Source organism: Belonocnema kinseyi, chromosome 8 (assembly GCF_010883055.1).
Source record: "Belonocnema kinseyi isolate 2016_QV_RU_SX_M_011 chromosome 8, B_treatae_v1, whole genome shotgun sequence".
Lineage (NCBI taxonomy): Eukaryota > Metazoa > Arthropoda > Insecta > Hymenoptera > Cynipidae > Belonocnema > Belonocnema kinseyi.
This window is the reverse complement of record NC_046664.1, coordinates 82,723,313-82,735,793: the sequence shown is the minus strand read 5'-3', so window position 1 is coordinate 82,735,793 and position 12,481 is coordinate 82,723,313. Positions and strand designations below refer to the sequence as shown.

General features: G+C 22.1%; 1 protein-coding gene across 8 annotated transcripts in view; it reads left to right on the top strand.

The window, feature by feature from the left end:
- Positions 1–31: 31 nt before the first annotated feature.
- LOC117178903 (AP-1 complex subunit gamma-1) overlaps positions 32–12,481 on the top strand; it is a 93,038-nt gene continuing 80,588 nt past the window's right edge. For 4 of the 8 annotated variants that reach the window (XM_033370435.1, XM_033370438.1, XM_033370436.1 and 1 more), the window contains exon 1: positions 32–121. In XM_033370435.1, coding sequence (XP_033226326.1) covers positions 63–121 — 59 coding nt within the window. In that variant the 5' untranslated portion in view covers positions 32–62. Of the gene's footprint in view, positions 122–9,317; positions 9,431–12,481 lie in introns of those variants that run through there. The other 4 variants (XM_033370442.1, XM_033370441.1, XM_033370440.1 and 1 more) reach the window with 1 other exon arrangement.

The window sequence follows — 12,481 nt, the reverse complement described above, 5'->3', positions numbered from 1 at the left end:
AATGGTACTTTCGGGGCAGCATCAGCTGATATTTGTTTTTATTTTTTATTTTGATTTACGAGATGTGGTCCTACTACGATGCCGAGGATTGGAGTGTATTGCCGCCGGAACTTAACAGAAGGTAAGTTACGCATCTTCTGGGAGAATGAGCTTTGGGAAATATGAATATGGCGGACTTTAGGAGATTCTTTATGATATTCTTATCTTTCTATGCACCTTTGATAATTATTTGTTTATATTGTGTCAAGTGGAATTTTTTTAACTTTCTATTATCTATAATCTGGATATTTAAGAGTTTTTTTAGTTTCTTTGTTTCGATGTTCTTCTGACTTTTTTATATGGGCTTTAAACATTATTATAATTTTTTGTTCACCAAGTGTCTTCGGGTTCAAAATTAAACTGTTTTGTAGAAAATTCTTTTTTTTTTGTTTTATTCAAAAATTAAAGTATTTGATTAAAAATTAACATTTCTTGTATAAAATTTATATTTTCTGGTTGAAAATAAAACTGTTTTGTAGAAATTTATCTTTTTTTGTGTAAAAATTAAAGTAATAGATTAAAAATTAGAATGTTTTGCAAAAAAATCGTTTTTTTGGCTCCGACATTGACATTTTTTGTTTGAAAATTCAACTATTTTATTGAAAATGAAAAAATGAAAAGTGAACTGTTTTGTGGAAATTTTAATTTTTTGGTTTGAAAATGATACAATGATTGATTTTTTTTGTTGAAAATTCATATTTTCCGGTTGAAAATTAAACTGTTTTGTAGAAAATTATTTGTTTTTGGTTTACAAATTAAGGTATTTGATTAAAAATTAACTTTTTTCTTGGATATTCCATTGTTTTTAAGAAAATTCGTATTTTTTGATTGAAAATTCGCCTTTTCAAATTTAAAATTAAACTATTTGATCGTAAATTAACATTTCTTGTATAAAATTCATATTTTCTGGTTGAAAATTAAACTGTTTTGTAGAAAATTATTTGTTTTTTGTTTACAAATTAAAGTATTTGATAAAAAATTAACTTTTTTCTTGGATATTCCATTGTTTTTTTAGAAAATTCGTGTTTTTGAATTAAAAATTCGTCTTTTTAAGTTTAAAATTCAACTATTTGATTGAAAATTAACATTTCTTGTTTAAAATTTATATTTTCTGGTTGAAAATTAAACTGTTTTGTAGAAAGTTCTCTTTTTTTGTTTAAAAATTAAAGTAATAAATTGAAAATCAACTATTTTTGAAAAATTTATATTTTTGGTTTGAAAATTAGACTGTTTTGTAGAAAAATCTTCCTTTTGGCTCCAACATTGACATTTTTTGTTTGAAAATTCGACTATTTTATTTAAAATGAAAAAATGAAAATTGAACTGTTTTGTAGAAAATTCTTTTGTTTGTTTGTTTTGTTAAAAAATTAAAGTATTTGATTGAAAATTAACTTTTTTTTTAAACATTCATATTTTCGGGTTGAAAAATTTTTTGTCAAAAATCCATCTTTTGGTTTGAAAATTAAAATATTTGATTGAAAATTAATTTTTTTCTTGGATATTCCATTGTTTTTTAGAAAATTCTTTTGAATTGAAAATTCGCCCTTTTAAGTTGAAAATACAACTATTTGATTGAAAATTAACATTTCTTCTTTAAAATTGATATTTTCTGGTTGAAAATTAAACTGTTTTGTAGCAAATTCTCTTTTTTTGTTTAAAAATTAAACTAATAAATTGAAAATTAACTATTTTTGAAAAATTTATATTTTCGGTTTGCATATTAGACTGTTTTGTAGAAAAATCGTCTATTTGGCTCCGACATTGAAATTTTTTGTTTGAAAATTCAACTATTTTATTAAAAATGAAATAATGAAAATTAAACTGTTTTGTAGAAAATTCATTTTTTTGTTTACACATTAAAGTATGTGATTAAAAATTAAATTTTTTCTTGGGTATTCATTTCTTTTTTAGAAAATTCGTGTTTTTGAATTGAAAGTTCGCCTTTTGAAGTTGAAAATTTAACTGTTTGATTGAAAATTAACATTTCTTCTTTAAAATTCATATTTTCTGGTTGAAAATTAAATTGTATTGTAGAAAATTCTTTCTTTTTTGTTTAAAAATTAAAGTAATAGATTGAAAATTAGACTGTTTTGTAGAAACATCTTTTTTTTGGTTTACAAATTAAAGTATTTGATTAAAAATTAACTTTGTTCTTGGATATTCCATTGTTTTTTAGAAAATTCGTGTTTTTGAATTAAAAATTCGCCTTTTTAAGTTGAAAATCCAAATATTTGATTTAAAATTAACATTTCTTGTATAAAATTTATATTTTCTGGTTGAAAATAAAACTGTTTTGTAGAAAATTATCTTTTTTTGTGTAAAAATTAAAGTAATAGATTGAAAATTAGACTGTTTTGTAGAAAAATCGTCTTTTTGGCTCCGACATTGAAATTTTTGTTTGAAAATTCAACTATTTTATTGAAAATAAAAAAACGAAAATTGAACTGTTTTGTGGAGAATTTGAATTTTTGGTTTGAAAATTATACAATGATTGATTTTTTTTAATTCATATTTTCCGGTTCAATATTAAACTGTTTTGTAGAAAATGATTTGTTTTTGGTTTACAAATTAAGGTATTTGATTAAAAATGAACTTTTTTCTTGGATATTCCAGTTTTTTAGAAAATTCGTGTTTTTGAATTGAAAATTCGCTTTTTCAAGTTTAAAATTAAACTATTTGATTGAAAATTAACATTTCTTGTTTATAATTTTATATTTTCTGCTTAAAAATTAAACTGTTTTGTAGAAAATTCTCTTTCTTTTTGGTTTACAAATTAAAGTATTTGATTAAAAATTAACTTTTTTCTTAGATAATCCATTGTTTTTTAGAGAATTCATGTTTTTGAATTGCAAATTCGGCTTTTAAAGTTGAAAATTCAACTATTTGATTGAAAATTAAGTTTTTTGTTTAAGATTTATATTCTCTGGTTGAAAATTAAACTGTTTTGTAGAAAATTCTCTTTCCTGTTAAAAAATTAAAGTAATAAATTGAAAATTAACTATTTTTGAAAAATTTATATTTTTGGTTTGAAAATTAGACTGTTTTTTAGAAAAATCGTCTTTTTGGCTCCGACATTGAAATTTTTTGTTTGAAAATTCAACTATTTTATGAAAAATGAAAAAATGAAAATGAAACTGTTTTGTGGAAAATTTGACTCTTTGGCTTGAAAATTATACAATGATTGATTTTTTTTTAATTCATATTTTCTGGTTCAAAATTAAACTCATTTGTAGAAAATTTTTTCTTTTTGGCTTACAAATTAAAATATTTGATTGGAAATTCAACTATTTGATTAAAAATGAAAAAATGAAAATTAAACTGTTTGGTAAATAACTTGACTTTTTAGTTTGAAAATTATGCTATGGTTAAAATTTTCTTTTGTTGAAAATTCATATTTTCCGGCTGAAAATTGAACTGTTTTCTAGAAAAATTATTTTTTTTTACAAATAAAAGTATTTGATTAAAAATTAACTTCTTTCTTGGATACTCCATTGTAGAAAATTCTTTTTTTTTGTTTTACAAATGAAAGTATTTTATTAAAAATTAACTTGTTTTTCGGATATTCCATTGTTTTTTAAAAAATTCGTGTTTTTGAATTGAAAATTTGCCTTTTTAGGTTGAAAATTCAATTATTTGATTGAAAATTAACTTTTTTTGTTTAAATTTATATTTTCGGGTTAAAAATTAAACTGTTTTGTAGAAAAATTCGTAATCCTTTTTTGAAAATTAGTCTGTTTTATTTGAAATTTCAGATTTTTTACTTAAAAATGCAATTGCTTGAAAATTAATCTTTTTGGTTAAGGATTCAACTATTTTGTTGAAAATTCAACATTTTATTAAACTATAAAATTTTTTTTCGTAGAAATACAAATATTAGATTTTTTGTTGAGAATCTTTTTCGGTTGAGGATTTCATTATTTTGTTTAAAATTCAACCTTTTCTTCCAAATTGAAGTCTTCTTTGCTTGAAATATGAACTATTTCATTTTTCCTAACTTTTTTTCTGAAAAGTTTATATTTTCTAGTGGAAAATTCATCTTTTTTTGGTTGGAAATCCAAATATTTGCTTGAAAATTAAATTCGTTGTTGAAAATTCGTCCTTTTGTTTTAAAAATTAAACTATTTGGTTGAAAATGAAGTTTTAAAAAAAATTTAATTACCTTGTAGAAAAATCGTCTTTTTAGTTATAAAATATATCTATTTTAGTATAAATTAAATCTTTTTTAGTTAAAAATGCAACTGTTTGATGGAAAATTAATCTTTTTGGGTTGAGGATTGTACCTGAAATATTACATTTTTCCTTGAGAATCCATTTCTTTTGGAAGAAATTTGTAATATTTACTTGAAAATAAACTTGAACCATTTTTGCGAAAATTCAACTTTTTATTTAAAATTGAAATCTTCTTTAGTGGAAAAATAAACTATAATATTTTTCGTGAAGAATTCACCCTTTAGGTAGAAAATTCAAATATTTTGTTTAAAATGAATTTTTTGAACGAAAATTCAAGTATATTCTTGAAAATTCTTGCTTTTTTTTTATTTGAAAATTAATTTTTGTTACTACAAATTTAACCATTTTATTAAATTTTTGTTTTAAATTAAACTTTTTTAAATATAAAATCGAAAAATTCATTGGTTAAATTATCAACTATTATTATTTTGTCTGATATGGAAAATCCAATTCTGAACAAGAAAAGTTAATTTTTAAACAAATAGTTGAATTTTCAAAAAATAAAATATTAATTTTCAACCAGCTACGTTTCTAATAAAAATAGAATAAATATTTTCCGACAAGACAAATTTTCTGTAACGTAGTTTACATTTTTAACTCAAAAATATGAATTTTTAACCAAATATGTGCATAAATTGTCTACCCTGAACGTTAATTTTTTACTAAAAAAAATTTTATTCTAAACTAAAAAACAGTTGAATGCATCTAACAATACAAAAAAATAAAAAATAAAATTTATATAAATATAATTTTTCTCGGTTTCTCTGAAAAACTAAAAAATATTTTTGAGGATTTCAGGTGTCTAAAAAGTATATAAAAATGTCTATAAAATTTGGTTTATTTTACAACACTTTATTAAATTTTAGGAAAAATTTGAGTCTGAGAGATATTCAGGACTTTTTGAAGCTTGGAAAACATTTTAAAATCTTTTAAGAATTTTTCAAAGTGTTAAAATATTTGTAATCTCTTCAAAACTTCGAGAACTTGTAAACACCTTTTAAAGTGACTCGAATGGTTCCGAAAATTGTCTGAAATCTTAGATATTTATTTTTGATCACTTTGGAAATATTTCGTAACGTTTTAAAATATTTTTAAACAGTGTTTTAAAATGAATTTGAAAAAAAATCAGTCACTTTTAATATTCCCAAGAATTTTAAGAAAAGTTTTTTGATCTTGAGATTTTTCAAAACCTTGAGAAAACTTCAAAATTGTATTTCGAAATCTAAAAAATCTACATTTTATTTAAAATTTCTTTAAATCTTTTGAACCTTCAAGTTATTTTGAAATAATCAGATCTTTCAAAATTTTTTCAGGATAAGAAATTTAATATATATCTTTTTAAATTTTAAATTATCTTCGAAATTGTTTAAGAACTTCTTTCTTTTAAAATGATTTGATTTTTTTTTACATTTTGTAATCTTGTAAAATTATAAATTTTCCATTAAATTCATTGTTATTCTTTTCAGAAATTTTAGGAAATCATTTGAAATATTTTCAAAATTTAAATAATTTTCTAATCTCTTCAAAACTTCTGAAACTTTGAAATATCTTTTAAAATAATTCCAAGTTTTCCAAATATTTAAAAAATTCATATTTATTTGCAATTATTAAAAGACATTGACAATTAAAATATTTTCTTTTATCGATAATGTTTAGAATTATTAAGAAATACATTTTATCGTCAAATAAAATTCCTTACTTGAACATTTTGATTTACTATTTGTTTAAAAATTAATCCTTTTTGGTCGAAAATTCATGCATTTTATTATAATTGATTCATTTTTGGTAGCAATTCAATAATTTTGTTTAAAATTTCATTTTTTGGTTGAAGATTTTTTTATCTAAAAGTTTAACTATTCTATTTTTCGTAGGAAATTTTTTTTAATACATATTACATTTTTTTTGAAAATTCAACTATTTTGTTAAATATTTGTCTTTTTTTTGGGTTGAAAATTCAATTCTAAGATTAAAAATTCATTTAGAAAAACTGAAAATTCATTATTTAGATAAAAATTAATTAATGGTGATTAAAAAGTGAACTATTTCACTAAAAATTCGTTTTTATTTTTGTTTGCTGAAAATTAATTTCTTTGATGGAAAATTAATCTTTTTGGTTGAAAATTCATTTGTATGGTTGAAAATTTAACAATTTTCGAAAACTATTCTATTCTTTGTTCAAAACATTATCTTTTTTGGTTAAAAAGTCATCTATTTTGTTCAAAATTGGTCTTTTTTCGTAGAAAATTAATCTTTTTGGTTGAAAATTCATCTATTAGGTTGAAAATCCCATTAAAAAATAAAATATTAGGCCTAAAATTGATGTATTTTGTTAAAATCTATTCTTTTTTTGGTAGAAAATTAACCTTTTTGGTTGAACTTTCATTTCTTTAATTGAAAATTTATTTTATTTGATTAAAAACTTATTTCTCGAACCTAAAATTAACTTATTCAATTTTTTTCTAAAAATTATTCTATTTTGTTCAAAATTTATGTTTTTTTTTAGCAAATTAACCTTTTTCGTTGAAAAATAAACTGTTAGGTTGAAAATGCTTTCAAAAATTCAAATATGTTGTATAAAATTCAAGCATCTTATTAAAAATCCATCTCTTTGGTTGAAAACTACTATTTTCTTACGAATTTAACTATTTTCATTTCATTATTTCGTTTAAAATTCTTCATTTCATTTAAAAATTCATCTCTTTCCTTAAAAATTAAATTATTCTGTTTAAAATTTTCTCTTTTTTTTGTTAAAAATCAATTTAATAAATTGGAAATTTGACTATTTTGTTGGTTTTTATTTATAGAATTTTTTTAATTGCAAATTTTTATACTTTTAGTTAAAAATTCATCTCTGGTTTAAAATTTCACTGTTTTTTTAATTTGATTTTTTAAATTGAAAATTTAACTATTATAGCTGAAAATTCATCATTTTATTAAAAAATTATTCTAATTGGTTTAAAATGTCACTATTTTCTTGTAAATTTAACTACTTTGTTAAAAATTTTAATATTTTGTTGAAAATTTGCTGTTATTTGTTGAAAATTCAAATTTTAAATTGAAAAATTATCTATTCTAGTTGGAAATTTATAGTTTTAGTTAAAAATATAGTTATTTCGTTACAAAATCATTTATTTTGTTTAAAAAAATTATTGTTGGAGATTTATTGTTTTACTTGAAATTAAATTTTTTTGGTTTAAAAATTAATTTCTTTGGTTGAAGATTCATTATTTTAGTTAAAAATTCATCTCCTTGCTTGAAAATTTAACTATTTCGTTGAATTTTTTTAATGGCAAATTTTCATAATTTTAGTTGAAAATTCATCTTTGTTTTAAAATTTCGATATTTTCTTGAAAATTTGCTGTTATTTGTTGAAAATTAACTTTTTCAATTAAAAAGTGAACCGTTATAGTTGAAAATTTATAATTTTATTTAAAAATATAGTTATTTCGTTAAAAATTCATGTATTTTGTTGAAAAATATTATTTTTTGTTTGAAGTTTTATCGTTTAATTGAGATTTAATGTTTTTGGTTAAAAATGATTTTTTTAACCAATTGGTTTAAATTTTCACTATTTTGTTGCAAATTTAACTATTTTGTTGATTTTTATTTCATCAATTTTGTTAATTACATATTTTTATAATTTTAGTTAAAAATTCATCTTATTGGTTTAAAATGTTGCTATTTTCTTGTTAATTCAACTATTTGGTTAAAAATTGATTTTATTTAAATAAAAAATTAACTAGTCTAGCTGAAAATTCATTATTTTAGCTAAAAATTTATCTCCTTGCTTGAAAATTTAACTATTTTGTTGCATCTTTTTAATTGCAAATTTATATAATTTTAGTTAAAAATTCATCTCTGGTTTAAAATTTCACTATTTTCTTGATTTTTTTTAATACCTTTTTAAATTGAAAATTTAACTATTCTAGTTTGAAACTAACTATTTTGTTGAATTTTTTTAATTGCAAATTTTCATAATTTTGGTTAAAAATTCATATCTGCTTGAAAATTTACTCTGTTATTTGTTGAAAATTAATTTTTTAACTTGAAAAATTAACTATTCTAGTTGAAAATTTATAATTCTAGTTGAAAATATAGTTATTTACTTGAAAATTTATTTATTTTGTTGAAACTTTGTCTTTTATGTTGCAATGTTAATCTTCTTTATGACTATTTAATCTTTTTGGTTGAAAATTCGTTTAAAAATTCAAAATTTGGTTGAAAATTCATTAATTTTGTTAAAATTAATCTTTTTGGTTGAAAATTTATATTTTTTTAAAGAAATTTAATCTTCTTCTTCTTTAAAAATTCGTCCGTTTATTTGAATATTTATCTATTTTTCTATAAAATTGTTTTTTTTAATTCAACTATTGGATGACAAATTAATTTCTTTGATTGAAGATATATTATTTTAATTAAAAATGTATTAATTTGCTTAAAAATTTAACTATTTTCTTGAAAATTCTCTTTTTTGGCGAATTTGACAATATTCCTTCTTTCAAGGTTTTTAAATGAACCAATAGATTTTCGTGACAACTATTTTTTAGAGAAAGATTATCAGTTTTTTTTTTTAAATTTAATCAAAGGTTCTCACTAATAATAAGAACCAAGAAATCGTTTCTCCCCATATTAAAATAAACCTCCTAATTTCGAACCCCTTTTGAGTAACCTCGAAACCTGTCAAATTTAATCCCTGAATCTAACATATATTTAGAAAGCAATAAGAAAAAACTGCACAAGAATACCCAGCCCAGCATGGCAACAATACCAAAAATAAAAAAATCCGTTTGAATAATTCCATTTTGGTGCCACTCAAATGGCGGTTACTACCCTAGTCAACATCGCTCCCATTTCAAGAACAAGTCTCCTACGATTAGTAGCTAACCTAACAAAAAATTGATATCACAATGCACAATAATTAAAAGCAATCCAAACCAGTGGTATAAAACATGTGAAAACAAGTGAAAAGTGCACCTGCTTCGTACAGTGGACAACAACAATTTGATCTGCGCTGAACTACGCCGCCATTTTGGATTTCGTGCGTAAAGGAAAGGAAGTGTGTGGAGTGTCCAAGTCTCAAGTCGGCTCGGTGTTGCCTCTAAACGCCAATTATGAACTTGGATATGTCAAATTCGGAGTGTTTCTGAATCGAGCAAAAACGGTACGTATGGTTTAAAAGTCTAAGAAGTGGCTCTGCGAGAGAAAAGCTCGGAGGAAAATAGGCGAGGGCGCCCCCGATTTTCGTTGCAAGGTGAGGCATCGTTCCCAATCCCGTATTTGTCACACGACCTGCGTGTAAAGGTTTCCACCTGTTTAGCGATTTCCTAATGTCAATTGCCGTCGATCACAAGCCGATTTTCTTTGATTAAACTGAATCGAAAAGTCGAGAGAGGGCAAGGGAATTACGCGAATCTTGATCGCTACTGTGGACGTGGTTCAAACTTCTGACAGCTAAAAACCAAAACCTCTCGCTTATCGCTCTCCGGATTAAAAACGTCCTTTATATAATCCCCATGTCGTGGCTTTTTTGCAGCTTTTAACGTAAAGGTAAATTCGAGAAATATTAGGATACTTTTGTGTCTTTTTTTTCATGGTCTTGTTTTCAGACTTGTTGCTTGCTCCAAGAATGCAAAATGTGGATTAGAGAATTTACGAGTCGGGCGAAATTGTGTTAGCAATTGTATAAATATTAAAAGGAGGAAGTATATTAACATGAAAAAAAGATTCATCTGTAGAGTTTTATTTTTTGCGATTTATATTTTCCAGTTTTATCGTTTATCTGATTTCCTGGATGTTCGTCTGTTCTGGAGATTCCGCTTTGTTGACATTTTGACAGTTGTTTATTACATCTAGTGTCTTTTTGAAATAAGGGATAATAATTAAACGTTGAAAAATAATCTTTTTTGGTTGAAGATTCAACTATTTTGTCAAATATTTAAACAGTTGGTTTAATTCTTTCTTGTCGAAAATTCAATTTGGGGGGGGGGGGGGGAAAATTCAACTATTTAGTTAAAAATTAACTTTTTTCTTGAAAATGTAGACATTTTGGATTGAAAATTTATAGTTTCGAATTAGAAATTTATAGTTTTGAAATCAAATATTTTTTTTACAAAATTTGTCTTTTTGGATTGAAAATGCTTCTCTTTTGTTAGAAATTTAATGTTTTTAGTTAAACATCCAAATTTTTCCTTAAAAACTAGTATTTTTTCGTTGAGGATTTAACTATTTTGTTGAATTTACCACTTTTTATTCAAAATTGAATTCTATTTTTTTTATGTCATCTATTATACTTTTCATTGCGAATTCTTCTGTTTTTTTGTAGAAAATTCGATTATTTCGTTAAAAGTTAACTTTTTTTTAAAAGAAAATCCGTCTTTTTCACAACATTTATATTGTTGATTGATAATTCATCTTTTTCGCTTAGAATTCTTACTATTTTCATGAAAATTCAATAATTCTGATAAAAAGTTAGCCTTCCTTGTCGAAATTACACTTTTTGGTTTGAAAATTCGACTATTTGGTTCAAAATTAATTTTTTTCTTGAAAATTTATACATTTTGGATTGAAAATTTATAGTTTCGAATAAAAAATTTATATTTTTTAATTCAAATATATTTTTTTTACAAAATTTGTCTTTTCGGTTTGAAAATGCTTCTCTTTTGTAAGAAATTTCATCTTTTTTATTTAAAAATACAACTTTTTCGTTAAAAAAAATTTTTTTTGTCAATTTAAAAATTTAGTTAAAAATTCATATTTTCGATTTGAAACTTAAACTTTTTGTATCAAATTCGTCTTTTTGGTTTGAAAGTTGATCTCGATTGATAGAAATTTCATCTTTTTAGTTAAGAGTCTAAATCTTTTTTCGTTGAGTATTTAACTATATTGTTAAAAATTCTACTTTTTATTCAAAATTGAATTTTTTTGTTTGAATATCAACTATTAGAATTTTCATTGAGAATTCATCTTTTTTTATAGAAAATTTAAATATTTGATTGAAAGTTATCTTTTTTTTTGTAGAAAACTAACGTTTTTATTGAAAATTTAAATTTTTGAACTTAAAATTCAATTGTTTTTAATTTAAAATTTAAATATTAATTGGTTGATTTCTTAAATTTTATGTTTTTGAATGATAATTCATCTTTTTTGTTAGAATTTCTGTTATTAAATGAAAATTCAACAATTTTGTTAGAAAGTCGTTCTTTCTTGTCAAAAATTAAATTTTTTGGGATGAAAATTCAACTTTCTGTAGAAAATTCGTCTTTTTGGTTTGAAAATTGATTTCTATTGATAGAAATTTAATTTTTTTAGGTAAACATAAAAGTTTTTCCTGAAAAACTAGTATTTTTTCGTTGAGGATTTAACTCTTTTGTTGAAATTTCCAGCTTTTATTCAAAATTGAATTCTCTTTATTTTAATGTCATCTATTCGACATTTCATTGAGAATTCTTCTTTTTTTTTGTAGAAAATTCGATTATTTGGTTAAAAGTTAATATTTTTGATGAAAATCCGTCTTTTTACAACTTTTATATTTTTGATTGATAATTCATCTTTTTCGCTGATAATTTTTACTATTTTAATGAAAATGCAACAATTTTGATAAAAAGTCAACCTTCCTTGTCGAAATTAGACGTTTTCGCTTGAAAATTCGATTATCCGGTTAAAAATTAACTCTTTCCTTGAAAATTTATAGTTTCGAATTAAAAATTTATATTTTTAAATTCAAAATACATTTTTTGTCTGAAAAATTTGTCTTTTTGGTTTGAAAATGCTTCCCTCTTGTTAGAAATTTCATCTTTTTTAGTTGAAAATACAACTTTTTCGTTAGAACCTACTTTTGTTCCATTAACAATTTAAAAATTTTGTTGAAAATTAACTTTTTTTCGTGAAAATTCAACTGTTTGTAACAAATTCGTTTTCAATTGTTTTAAAATTAATCTTTTTTAGTTGAGGATTTAAGTGTTTTCTTGAAAATTACCATTTTTATTCGAAATTAAAATATATTTTTTTGTTGAAATATCAACTATTATATTTTTCATTGATAATTCATCTTTTTTATAGAAAATTTAAATATTTGTTAGAATATGATATTTTTTGTGGGAAACTAACGTTTTTATTGAAAATTTACATTTTTGAACTTAAAATTAAATTGTTTTTCTGAAAATTTATCACTTTTGATAGAAATTTCATATTTGTTAGTAAAAAATTTAACTTT